The 12,776-nt window shown below is 41.5% G+C and overlaps 1 protein-coding gene across 2 annotated transcripts; it reads left to right on the forward strand.

Moving 5' to 3' along the window:
• Positions 1-952: 952 nt before the first annotated feature.
• On the forward strand, positions 953-11,779 carry LOC115139571 (tripartite motif-containing protein 16-like protein). Of its 2 annotated transcripts, XM_029677112.2 has the most exons (7): positions 953-1,523; positions 1,720-1,815; positions 2,064-2,300; positions 10,002-10,161; positions 10,355-10,405; positions 10,553-10,606; positions 10,799-11,779. In XM_029677112.2, exons 1-7 carry the CDS (start codon positions 987-989, stop codon positions 11,347-11,349), a joined length of 1,686 nt encoding a protein of 561 aa, XP_029532972.2. In that variant the 5' UTR covers positions 953-986; the 3' UTR covers positions 11,350-11,779. The 2 variants fall into 2 exon arrangements, with proteins under 2 accessions (XP_029532972.2, XP_029532982.2); XM_029677122.2 differs by lacking the exon at positions 10,355-10,405.
• The last annotated feature ends 997 nt before the right edge of the window (positions 11,780-12,776 follow it).

The raw sequence follows: 12,776 nt of genomic DNA on the forward strand, positions 1-12,776 counted from the left end.
AAGATATCTTTACTTTCACTCAAGTATGACAGTTGGGTGCTTTTCCAACAGGCCCTAACAGTTTGTGGACACCGTTTGTCACCGTTATAGTGCAATTAATTCATTGTTAAGTGTTGTGTAGGGGCTTTGCTGGCATGCATATAACATTTTGGGGGGGAGTTTGCCCCACAAAGATGTACATGCTATAATCGCCACAACTGGAGAGACCTGAAAATAACTGTGTAGCGATGCTCCCCATCCAACCTGACAGAGCTTGAGAGGATCTGCAGAGAAGAATGGGAGAAACTCCCCAAATACAGATGTGCCAAGCTTGTAGCATCATAACCAATAAGACTCCAGGCTGTAATCGCTGCCAAAGGTGCTTCCACAAAGTACTGAGTAAAAGGTCTGAATACTTATGTAATGCACTGTACTTGCATACTCGTGTTTCTTTAACTCAATTCGTAGTTATGTGTTTTTTTGTATATTGTTTTTATTATACTATATATATTATTATCACTGCATTGTTGGGAATGAGCTCTTAAGTAAAGAACAGCTGATTGAACATTTGTCCGTAAAGTTACACTGGGTACATCGGCCACCTCTGTAATTACCGTCTGGCACAATTTCATGACACCGGTGGAAGATCAGCGTTTGACTGATGTTGGAGGCGTGTCTTAAGACCACCCGCAGTGTTTATTTAAATATTGTTTTTATTCTATTAACTATATTATTATTATTATTATTATTATCACTGCATTGCTCTGGATAAGAGCGTCTGCTAAATGACTTAAATGTAAATGTAAATGAAAGAGCTCTCAATGTCAGAACTATTTTCTACATGTTGTATCCCTCAGCATCTCTCTGATTCAACCACTTCCCCTCAGCTCTCACTAACATACCAAGAAATGACAAGGAGTGCCACCTCACTTTACAGAATCGAAACTCTTGTCTTTCTGGCGGAAATGAAACTTGTTCCAGTCAGTGGTATCAGTTTGTTCTCAGATATGGCAGTGTCTGGTGTATCAGTCAGGATGGACCACCTCAGCTGTCCACTCTGTCAGGAGGTGCTCAGGACTCCTGCTGCTATTCCATGTGGGCACACATTCTGCAGTCTCTGCATCCAGGACTTCTGGGACAATGAAGAAAAGCATGATCGTTTCTGCAGCTGCCCTGAATGCCAATATACCTTTCACCCGAGGCCTAACCTGATCAAGAACATTGCTCTGGCTGAAATGGTGGAAGCCATGGAGAAGTCCAGGTGTAGAAATAATGCGGGTTCCGTAGGTAAGCACAGACTTGCTGCAGCCTGCCACCAGGCAGTGCCATTATCCAGTCAGACTCAGGAAAAGGCCAGACCCATGAAGAGTCCCCAAACCCCTACAGTCTCAGAGGCACTGAAGAGCAGAGTATGTCCCACACATGACAGACTGCTGGAGGTTTACTGCTGCGATGATGATCAATGCATCTGCCTTCTGTGCGCCCTGGTTGAGCACAAAGCACACTCCACTTTGTTCGTGAATGAGGGATGGAGCAGGAAACAGGTACTGACCTATAAACTTAAATCTGTTGCTGCAAGTATCCCAAGGGTTTTGTGTATAATGTTCATTTGATCACTTATTGATTCAATTCAAATGAGTAAATATCACTTAATTCCCTTGTGCGTTCCAGGATTTATGAGATCATTTTTGGTTTTAACCTTTTAAATATTTAATCTGTAGATGTATTTTCCTTCCACAGAAACAGCTCCAGGACCTTAAGAAGGAATCAAAAAGAAGGATCAAAAAGAGAGAAAAGGAGCAGAAGGACCTGACAGAGAGCATACATAGGATTAAGGTGGGTATATAGTAGGTCAGAGAAGGAAGTGAAAATAGTTATTTACGATGCTCTTAGGACTAAACCAACTAATGGCAATGTCTATGTCTCCTTCCTACCTTATGGGTGTACATTTCCCCAGCTGCCCAGGAGGCCCCCACTGAAATGTGTTAAAATCAGCTTTATATGGCCTATATCTTTAAAAATGAAAAAGTCAAAGGTTCTGAAAAAAAACGAACATGAATTGCCTCTAACTGTATGTGTAACAGGAAGGTAGTAGGGCTGCTGAAGAGCACTGCGAGGGCGTCCTCGCTGGGCTGATTGACTCCCTCCAGAGGCACTACTCCACCACAGTCAGAGAGCTGATCAAGGCCCAGGAGACAGCTGTAGTGGCTCAGGCTGAGAGCTCCCTGTGCAACCTGGAGACAGACATTGCTGAGCTGAAGAAGAAAGACACTGAGCTGGAGGAGCTGTCACAGACAGATGATGATATTCACTTCCTCCAGGTATGGTTAGTGTCATCACAGGCTGTACCCACTGTACACACACTGGTTGAATCAATGTTTCCACTTAATTTCAATGAAATTATATTAAACCAACGGTTGATTTGGTTGAGACGTTGATCAATGAGATTTCAACCTTTATTCACCCACTCAAAAAGACAGCGAGAAGTTTGTTTAATTACCAATGTGTTATCACTATGCTTTCAACCATCTAAAAGCACAATCAAATTCCAATGGAAAAAACATTTCTGATTTATGGTTTAGTTGCCATCTAAATGTGTTATCACTGCGCTTTCAACCATTTAAATGTGTTATCACTGCGCTTTCAACCATTTAAAGCACAACAAAATTCAAATGGGATACAATGTCAGATATTTTGTATTTACACAACAACTTAATGTGTCATCACTCTGCATAATCAAATAACACAACCAAATTACCTGGATTGCAGTTGAGATTGCATTAAAAGTACATAGTTAAAGTGTCCAATGGTGTTCGAGATTCTGCACAGATTATTCTAGCATGCTTTCTATGATTACGTAAGAAAATATTGATAGTTACAGTACCCTGACCTCAAAATGTGGCCATGGATGTGTTACTCATTTTAAGGTTAAATAAATCCTGTTACATTAGTTTGTAAGATAGCCTTAACATTAGGCTATTTACTGTATTAAAAAAGTCATATTGAATTGTGTTTGGTTGACAACAACCACATATCAACATTTAAAGGATATCTAATGCTTGGACAGTTTCATCTTAGCCACTGGCTTAATTCTTTTAGATTTTATTTTATTTCACCTTTATTTAACCAGGTAGGCTAGTTGAGAACAAGTTCTCATTTACAACTGCGACCTGGACAAGATAAAGCAAAGCAGTGCGTCACAAACAACAACACAGAGTTACACATGGAATAAACAAACATACAGTCAATAATACAATAGAAAAAGTCTATATACAGTGTGCAAATGAGGTAGGATAAGGCAATAAATAGGCCATAGTGGCAAAATGATTACAATATAACAATTAAACACTGGAGTGATAGATATGCAGAAGACACATGTGCAAGTAGAGATACTGGGGTGCAAAGGAGAAAAATAAATAACAGTATGGGGATGAGGTAGTTGGATGGGCTATTTAAGGATGGGCTATGTACAGGTGAAGTGGATGTCATAAGGTGAACGCACCAATTTGTAAGTCGCTCTGGATAAGAGCGTCTACTAAATGACTTAAATGTAAATGTAAATGTAAGTGATCTGTGAGCTGCTCTGACAGCTGGTGCTTAAAGTTAGTGAGGGAGATATGAGTCTCCAGCTTCAGTGATATTTCTGCAGTTCGTTTCAGTCATTGGCAGCAGAAAACTGTAAGGAAAGGCGGCCAAAGTAGGAATTGGCTTTGGGGGTGACCAGTGAAATATACCTGCTGGAGCGCGTGCTATGGGTGGGTGCTGCTATGGTGACCAGTGAGCTGAGATAAGGCGGGGCTTTACCTAGCAAAGACTTATAGATGACCTGGAGCCAGTGGGATTGGCAACGAATATGAAGCGAGGGCCAGCCAACGAGAGCATACAGGTCGCTATGGTGGGTAGTATATGGAGCTTTGGTGACAAAACGGATGGCAGTGTGATAGACTGCATCCAATTTGCTGAGTAGAGTATTGGAGTCTATTTTGTAAATGACATCGCCAAAGTCAAGGATCGGTAGGATAGTCAGTTTTACGAAGGTATGTTTGGCAGCATGAGTGATGGATGCTTTGTTGCGAAATAGGAAGCCGATTCTAGATTTAATTTTGGATTGAAGATGCTTAATGTGAGTCTGGAAGGAGAGTTTACAGTCTAACCAGACACGTAGGTATTTGTAGTTGTCCACATATTGTAAGTCAGAACTGTCCAAAGTAGTGTTGCTGGATGGGCGGGCAGGTGTGGGCAGCGATCGGTTGAAGAGCATACATTTAGTTTTACTTGCATTTAAGAGCAGTTGGAGGCCAGGGAAGGAGAGTTGTATGACATTGAAGCTCGTCCGGAGGTTAGTGTCCAACGAAGGGGCAGAAATATACAGAATGGTGTCGTCTGCGTCGAGGTGGATCAGAGAATCACCAGCAGCAAGAGCGACATCATTGATTTATACTAATAAAAGAGTCGGTTCGAGAATTCAACCCTGTGGCACCCCCATAGAGACTGTCAGAGGTCCGGACAACAGGCCCTCCGATTTGACACACTGAACTCTATCAGAGAAGTAGTTGATGAACCAGGCAAGGCAGTCATTTCAGAAACCAAGGCTGTTGAGTCTGCCGATAAGAATGTGGTGATTGACACAGTCGAAAGCCTTGGCCAGGTCGATGAATAAAGCTGCACAGTGTTGTCTCTTATCGATGGAGGTTATGATAACGTTTAGGGCCTTGAGCGTGGCTGAGGTGCACCCATGACCAGCTCGGAAACCAGATTGCATAGCGAAGAAGGTACAGTAGGATTCGAAACGGTCAGTGATCTGTTTGTTAACTTGGCTTTCGAAGACCTTAGAAAGGCAGGGTAGGATAGATATAGGTCTGTAGCAGTTTGGGTCTAGAGTGTCTCCTCCTTTGAAGTGGAGGATGACTGTGGCAGCTTTCCAATCTTTGGGGATCTCAGACGATACGAAAGAGAGGTTGAACAGGCTAGTAATAGGGCAGATTTTGGCGGATAATTTTAGAAAGAGAGGGTCTAGCCCGGCTGATTTGTAGGGGTCCAGATTTTGCAGCTCTTTCAGAACATCAGCTATCTGGATTTGGCTGAAGGAGAAATGGGGTAGGCTTGGGCAAGTTGATCCTATTCTTTACATTTTATTTTTGGTTTAGTTGGAGACGTGACTCCAACATATCATTTGTTAACTTGTCATCAAGTTAATAGGCTATTTATGTATTGCAAAAGTCATATTGAATTGGGGTTGGTTGTCCAAATATCAACCAAATATCAACATTTGAAGGAGATGTATCTTTTGTGCCACCGATTCAGTCCGACTTTAATTCTAGTTTGTCTACACATGAATAATTTATATTTTTATTTATTTATTTAATCTTTATTTAACTAGGTTAATCAGTAAAGAACAAATTCTTATTTACAATGACTTCCTACCAAAAGGCAAAGGCCTCCTGTGGGGACAGAAGCTGTGGTTAAATAAAAAAAATTGGACAAAACACACATAATGACAAGAGAGACACCATAACACTACATAAAGAGAGACCTAAGACAACAACATAGCATGGCAGCAACACATGACAACACAGCATGGTAGCAACACAACATGGCAGCAGCACAACATGGTAGCAGCACAAAACATGGTACAAATATTATTGGGCACAGACAACAGCACAAAGGGCAAGAAGGTAGAGACAACAATAAATTGTGCGAAGCAGCCACAACTGTCAGTAAGAGTGTCCATGATTGAGTCTTTGAATGAAGAGATGGAGATAAAACTGTCCAGTTTGCGTGTTTTTTGCAGCTCGTTCAAGGCGCTAGCTGCAGCGAACTAAAAAGAGGAGCGACGCAGGGATGTGTGTGCTTTGGGGACATTTAACAGAATGTGACTGGCAGAACGGGTGTTGTGGAGGATGAGGGCGGATGAGGGCTGCAGTAGGTATCTCAGATAGGGGGGAGTGAGGCCTAAGATGGTTTTATAAATGAGCATCAACCAGTGGGTCTTGCAACAGGTATACAGTGATGGACAGTTTACAGAGGAGTATCAAGTGCATTGATGTGTCCTTTAAGGAGCATTAGTGGCAAATCTGATGGCTGAATGGGAAAGAACATCTTGCCGCTCGAAAGCACCCTTATCTTCCAATCTATAAATTACGTCTCCGTAATCTAGCATGGGTAGGATGGTCATCTGAAGCAGGGTTAGTTTGTCAGCTGGGGTGAAAGGAGAGTGATTATGATAGAGGAACCCAAGTCTAGATTTAACCTTAGCCTGCAGCTTTGATATGTGCTGAGAGAAGGACAGTGTACCGTCTATCCATACTCCCAAATACTTATATGAGGTGACTACCTCAAGCTCTAAACCCTCAGCGGTAGTAATCACACCGGTGGGGAGAGGGGCATTCTTCTTACCAAACCACATGACCTTTGTTTTGGAGGTGTTCAGAACAAGGTTAAGGGCAGAGAAAGCTTGTTGAACACTAAGAAAGCTTTGTTGTAGAGCGTTTAACACAAAATCTGGGGAGGGGCCAGTTGAGTTTTTTGACCGTATCATCTGCATATAAATGGATGAGAGAGCTTCCTACTGCCTGAGCTATGTTGTAGATGTAAATTGAGAAGAGTGTGGGGACTAGGATCGAGCCTTGGGGTACTCCCTTGGTGACAGGCAGTGGCTGAGACAGCAAATGTTCTGACTTTATACATTGCAATCTTTGAGAGGGGTAGTTAGCAAACCAGGCTAAAGACCCCTCAGAGACACCAATACTCATTAGCCGGCCCACAAGAATGGAATGGTCTACCATATCCAAGGCTTTGGCCAAGTCAATGAAAATAGCAGCACAACATTCCTTAGAATCAAGGGCAATGGTGACATAATTTAGCACCTTTAAGTTTGCGGTGACATAGACATCAAGAAAGCCAGTCAGTTGATTATTGACAAGTTTTTCCAACACTTTTGATAAACAGGGCAAAATAGAAATTGGCCTATAACAGTTAGGATCAGCTTGATCTTCCCCTTTAAATAAAGGACACGAAGTGCCTGCCTTCCAAGCAATGAGAACCTCCCCAGAGAGGAGAGACAGGTTAAAAGGGTCAGAGACAGGCTTGGCGATGATCGGGCTGCAACCTTAAAGAATAAAGGATCTAAACCATCTGACCCAGATGTTTATTGGGGTCAAGTTTAAGGAGCTCCTTTAGCACCTCAGACTCAGTGACTGCCTGAGGGAGTAACTTTGTAGCGGGGCAGGGGACAAAGAAGGAGGAGCATCAGTGCTAGTCGCATTAGAAGGGGTGGGAAATGAGGAAATGTTGGATGGGCAAGAAGGCATGGAAGAGTCAAATAGGAATCCTGACTTAATGAAGTGGTGATTAAAGAGCTCAGCCATGTGCTCCTTGTCAGTAACAACCACATCATCAACATTAAGGGACATGGACAGCTGTGAGGAGGAGGGTTTATTCTCCAGGTATTTAAACGTTTTCCAGAACTTCTTGGGGTTAGACCCACAGAGAGAGAACTGCTCCTTAACTCCTTAAAGTAACTAACTTTGGCCTTCCGGATAGCCTGAGTGCACTTATTTCTCATTTGCCTGAACGAGAACCAGTCAGCCTGAGTATGCATGTGCCGAGTGCGTGTGCCAATATGTTGGATTCACGTCTCCATCTCAACCAAGAATCAAAGTTAAAGAATAGAACTGAATCAAATAAACTTTATTTACAGAGCATTTAAAGTTTGATTAGATTAGATTTATTCCTATTCTTTAAATTACATTTTTGCTTGAGATGGAGATTTGAATGCAACATCAATTATTTGTAGATCAACTGGAATAAATGCCAGACTAAGTCAGTGGCACAGATGGAACACATCTCCTTCAAATGTTGATATTTGTTTTTGTTGACAATATCCAGTTTGTCTACAAATTAATAATTGACTAAATCTAATCTAATCAAACTTTAAATGCACTTGAAATCAAATTAGATTCAAAACCATTCTTTAACATAGATTTTAGGTTGAGATGGAGACGTGAATCCAACATATTAATGATTAACTTGAAGACTACATTTCAAATCAACCAAAGCTTGAATCCCCATGCCTATATGTATTGTCTATTTTTAGTTGAATCCTGGGTTGAATTGAAACAATAGTTGTTGATGCTTTATAGGCCTAAACCAGTGGATGCTGCTGAGGGGAGGACGGCTCATAATAATGGCTTGAACGGCGCTAATGGAATGTCATCAAACACATTGAAACCATGTGTTTGATACCACTCCACTGATTCCGCTCCAGCCATTAACACGAGCCTGTCCTCCCCAATTAACTGCCACCAACCTCCGGGGGCCTAAATAGCATCAGTGATGATACATGATTGATAAAGTATGGTTACTTTTCATTTGCTCTGTTGAACCTACCCTTTGGAATGACTTCACTGGCAACAGTGAATATATTTAGTTATAAACAGATATATCAATAATCATTCTTATGATAGCACATTGGTAGTAGTCAGTTACACAGCTAAGCAGGACTGGGCTTGTTTAAAACCCTGGATGGGAGACCAAATTAATAGCTGTAAATACAACACATTCAGAAAGTATTCAGACCCCTTGACTTCTTTTCAAATTTTGTTACGTTAAAACCTTATTTTAAAATTGAATATTTTTTTTTTCCCCTCATCAATCTACAGATTAATCCATAATCCATAATGAAAATGCAAAAACAGGTTTTTAAAGTAATAAAATTGAAATATAACATTTTCATAAGTATTCAGACACTTTACTCAGTACTTTGCTGAAGCACCTTGGGCAGCAATTACAGCCTTCAGTCTTCTTGGTGACCTGTATTTGGGGAGTTTATCCCATCCTTCTCTGTAGATCTTCTCAAGCTCTGCCAGGTTGGATGGGGAGTGTTGCTGCACAGCTATTTTCAGGTCTCGCCAGAGATGTTCGATCGTGTTCAAGTCCAGGCTCTGGCTGGGCCACTCAAGGACATTCCGAGACTTGTCCCAAAACCACTCCTGTGTTGTCTTGGCTGTGTGCTTAGGGTTATTGTCCTGTTGGAAGGTGAACCTTCATTCCAGTCTGAGGTCCTGAGTGCTCTGGAGCAGGTTTTCATCAAGGATATCTCTGTACTCTCTGTACTTTATCTTTCCCTCAATCCTGACTATCCTCCCAGTCCCTGCCACTTAAAAACATCCCCACAGCATGATGCTGCCACCATCATGCTTCATCATAGGTATGGTGCCAGGGTTCCTATAGATGTGACGCTTGACACGCTTGGTATTTAGGCCAAAGAGTTGAATCTTGGTTTCATCAGACCATCAGACTACGTTTCTCATGGTCTGAGAATCCTTTAGCTGCCTTCTGGCAAACTCCAAGCGGGCTGTTATGTGCCTTTTACTGAGGAGTGACTTCCGTCTGGCCAAGCTACCATAAAGGCCTGATTGGTGGAGTGCTGCAGAGATGGTTGTCCTACTGGAAGGTTCTCCCATCTCCACAGAGGAGAGCTCTGTCAAAGTGATCATCAGGTTCTTGGTCATCTCCCTGCCCTGGTGGTTCCAAACTCAAGTCTCATAGCAAAGGGTCTGAATACCTATGTAAATAAGGTATTTCTGTTATATTTTTAATACATTTGCAAAATTTTCCCCAAAATGTGGAAAAGGGGAAGAGGTCTGAATACTTTCCATTAGGATGTGCTGCCCAGCCTTTAGTTTTTTTTCTGAATGTGGATATAAAGTTGAAGATCTGACTTTGTTTCAAGGTACAAATTCATCACATCTTATACAAGGTTTGTCTATGTTGAAAATGGCTTAAAAACATATCAAATCGAATGTATTTTCCACATACATTCCATGTCACAATAAATTGACAAATGACATTGAAATTACGTTGATTCAACCAGTTTGTGCCCAGTGGGTAGTAGATAGATGTAGGGTCTGGTTCTGAAGGTTTGCAACTGTGTGCATGATGATATGGTGAATTGTCACGATTAATAACAATAACTCTTTCAGTTTCATGTCTCTCTATCTCCCTCTCTCTTATTACCAAAGAGTTGGCCCTCTCTTTCAACCCTCTCAGAGCTCCAAAACTTGTACAGTGTCTCGACAGATCCACACCTCCCCTTTGAGGCCATAAGAACTGCCGTTTCAGAGTTTGGGGATCGGCTGGAGTCATTCTGTGAGGAAGAAATCAATACAGTGTCTCAAATTGGTCAGTTGAAGAGAGGAATGCAGACAGACAGACAGACAGACAGACAGACAGACAGACAGACAGACAGACAGACAGACAGACAGACAGACAGACAGACAGACAGACAGACAGACAGACAGACAGACAGACAGACAGACAGACAGAGACCAATATACAATACATTTATAAAGGATTTTATGATCTGTCTCAACAGTGGCTGGTAATGGAGGTTCCCAATCTCCAGTCAGACCTGAGCAGCTTCCAGGTGACTGTTATCCTGAGTGTTTTAGAAAATCAGTCACAGTTTACTTGACCTTAAGTAATGAGAGTTAGTTAGTAACTACAACCTTAACCACAACTGAACATGATCAATGACATATTACGCCTGTTCTGCCTTTCTCCTGACTGACAGTTATCAGCGCTGCACAGACCCTAGAGCCTACGACCAGACCTGAGTTTCTACAGTGTGAGTCCTAAGTCTTTTAGTCACACACACAGACATGCAACACATCTAAAATCCCCTCAACCTGTACAACACCAACTGTAAAGAAACATAATAATGAAGAGATTTTAGTTTTAAATGGGTCTGAACCAACCTCATGAGAATGCTGTTTGAACATGACTATGAACATCATTTTACGATCCTCTGATCCTTCAGATGCCTGTGATCTCACTCTGGACCCCAACACTGCCCACAAGGACCTCTCCATCTCAATGGAGGACAGAATGGTGAGGTGGGACCCTAAAAAGCAGAAGGTCCCAGTCCAACCTCACCCTGAGAGGTTTACAAACCGTCACCAGGTGATGTGCAGGGAGGGGCTTGAGGCTGAGCGCTGCTACTGGGAGGTGGAGATGGTGGGGAACAAGGCTGAGATTGCCCTGGTCTACTGGGGCATAAACAGAAAATCACGCTCTAAGACATCCGCTTTTGGGGGCAGTGACCAATCCTGGAGCCTCGACTGTTCAAAAGGATATTCTGTGTCCCACAACAATAAAAGTATTCTACTCAGTGCAACCCCCAGCCAGCACAAAATAGGGGTTTACCTGAAATTCAAGGAGGGCACCATAGCATTTTATGAAGTCTCAGATAGGATGAAGTTTCTCTACAGAACCCAGAAATACACATTCACTGAACCCCTCTACCCAGGGTTCTGGCTTGGGGACGAGAGTCCCATCACACTATGTAATCTGAGGCATAAGAGATTCTAACCATGAGATAGAGAACAAAACACCCAGGAAGAGTAGGCTGTGGATAGAAGTTTAAAATAAAGCTATGCATTCGGAAAATTAATGCATGAAAATTCAAAACTGTTTTTGTTTTGTCATTATGGGGTATTGTGTGTAGATTGATGAGGAAAAAAACATTTCATCCACTATAGAATAAGGCTGTAACGTAACAAAACGTTGAAATAGTGAAGGGGTCTGAATACATCCCGGATGCACTGTACATCCCGGAGAACATTTGAAAGGTTTTAGATTGCTGTTAGGTTTTGGGGAATCTTATTGTCTAAATAGATTGTAAACCTCTAAATGTTTTCATGGTTACCCTCTTTACATTTGTAATATCTTTTTTTTTATAAACAGTTTTATAAATATACATATAAAAGCAGCGAATAAAGAGCAAAAGTGTTGGTTATTATACAGCTTTTATGTCATTCTTTCTCTGACTATTTCTCTTGGAAACACACTAGAGGGCAGTGTCATGTCCCTTACACAGCAGGAGGACACGAGACGAGGTCATTAGCCCAATAGATACTGCTTTACGCTTTTAGTCAATGTTGAGATTCAAAGAATGTGAAGAGTTTGTGAACCATTTGCACTTCAATGAATTACTTATTAGTTCATCCTTATAGTAAAGGTGACAGTGAACACAGTTGTTCACTGATGGAGAAACTGTCTTAAAACTGTCTCACATATTGTGAGGTTGTTCTTTTCCAGAGATTTATGTTTGGATGTTTTACCTATTTTGACATATATTGATATAAACTTTAAGATGTAAAGAAATGAAGCCGTACCCCTAACCAGCCTGGTCTTATAGACTAGACATAACATACTAAATGTAAATCCGATGCACTCAAGATAGTATGATATGTTACGTTTGGTATGGCTACATAAGACAGATGGTTACTTAAAGCAAAAACAAAAGCAGGGTGGTTGGTCAGGGTGGGGGTATAACACGAACGTCTAGCAACTCAAAGGTTGTGAGTTCAAATCTCATAACGGATCTCTTCTCCTGACCGTAACCCTCTAACCTAACTCCTAAACATAACCCTAGCCAGCTAGTTAACTCTAGCCACCTAGTTGGAATTTGCAACATATCATGTTTTGCAAATTCGGGAACATATTGTACGTTTTACCAATTTGTAACATAATACACCTTTTTAATTTGTAATATATCATATGAAATGGGTGTTGGACATCCACAAATTAATATATACCATACAAAATGTAACATAACATACTAAATGGAGTATCTCAGATTTACTTAAGGAATAATACGAAATGCTTAGAGACCAGGTTTCCCTAACTAACAGAAGTGGACAAAAACGTTGGAATGCAGAAAGGGGGCTGCCTACAGGGCGGGACTACACTGTGATAGGCTCTGAAGAAATAAATAGGAAGGAAAGATCATTATT

This window comes from Oncorhynchus nerka, linkage group LG2 (genome assembly GCF_034236695.1).
Source record: "Oncorhynchus nerka isolate Pitt River linkage group LG2, Oner_Uvic_2.0, whole genome shotgun sequence".
Classification (NCBI taxonomy): domain Eukaryota; kingdom Metazoa; phylum Chordata; class Actinopteri; order Salmoniformes; family Salmonidae; genus Oncorhynchus; species Oncorhynchus nerka.

Bases quoted from the DNA above. Each gene is read 5' to 3' on its own strand.
- LOC115139571 (XM_029677112.2), top strand. From the start codon at position 987: ATGGCAGTGTCTGGTGTATCAGTCAGGATGGACCACCTCAGCTGTCCA. The intron at 1,816-2,063 runs GTGGGTATATAG...TATGTGTAACAG, and splicing joins AGAGCATACATAGGATTAAG to GAAGGTAGTAGGGCTGCTGA. The intron at 10,162-10,354 runs GTCAGTTGAAGA...CTGTCTCAACAG, and splicing joins CAATACAGTGTCTCAAATTG to TGGCTGGTAATGGAGGTTCC.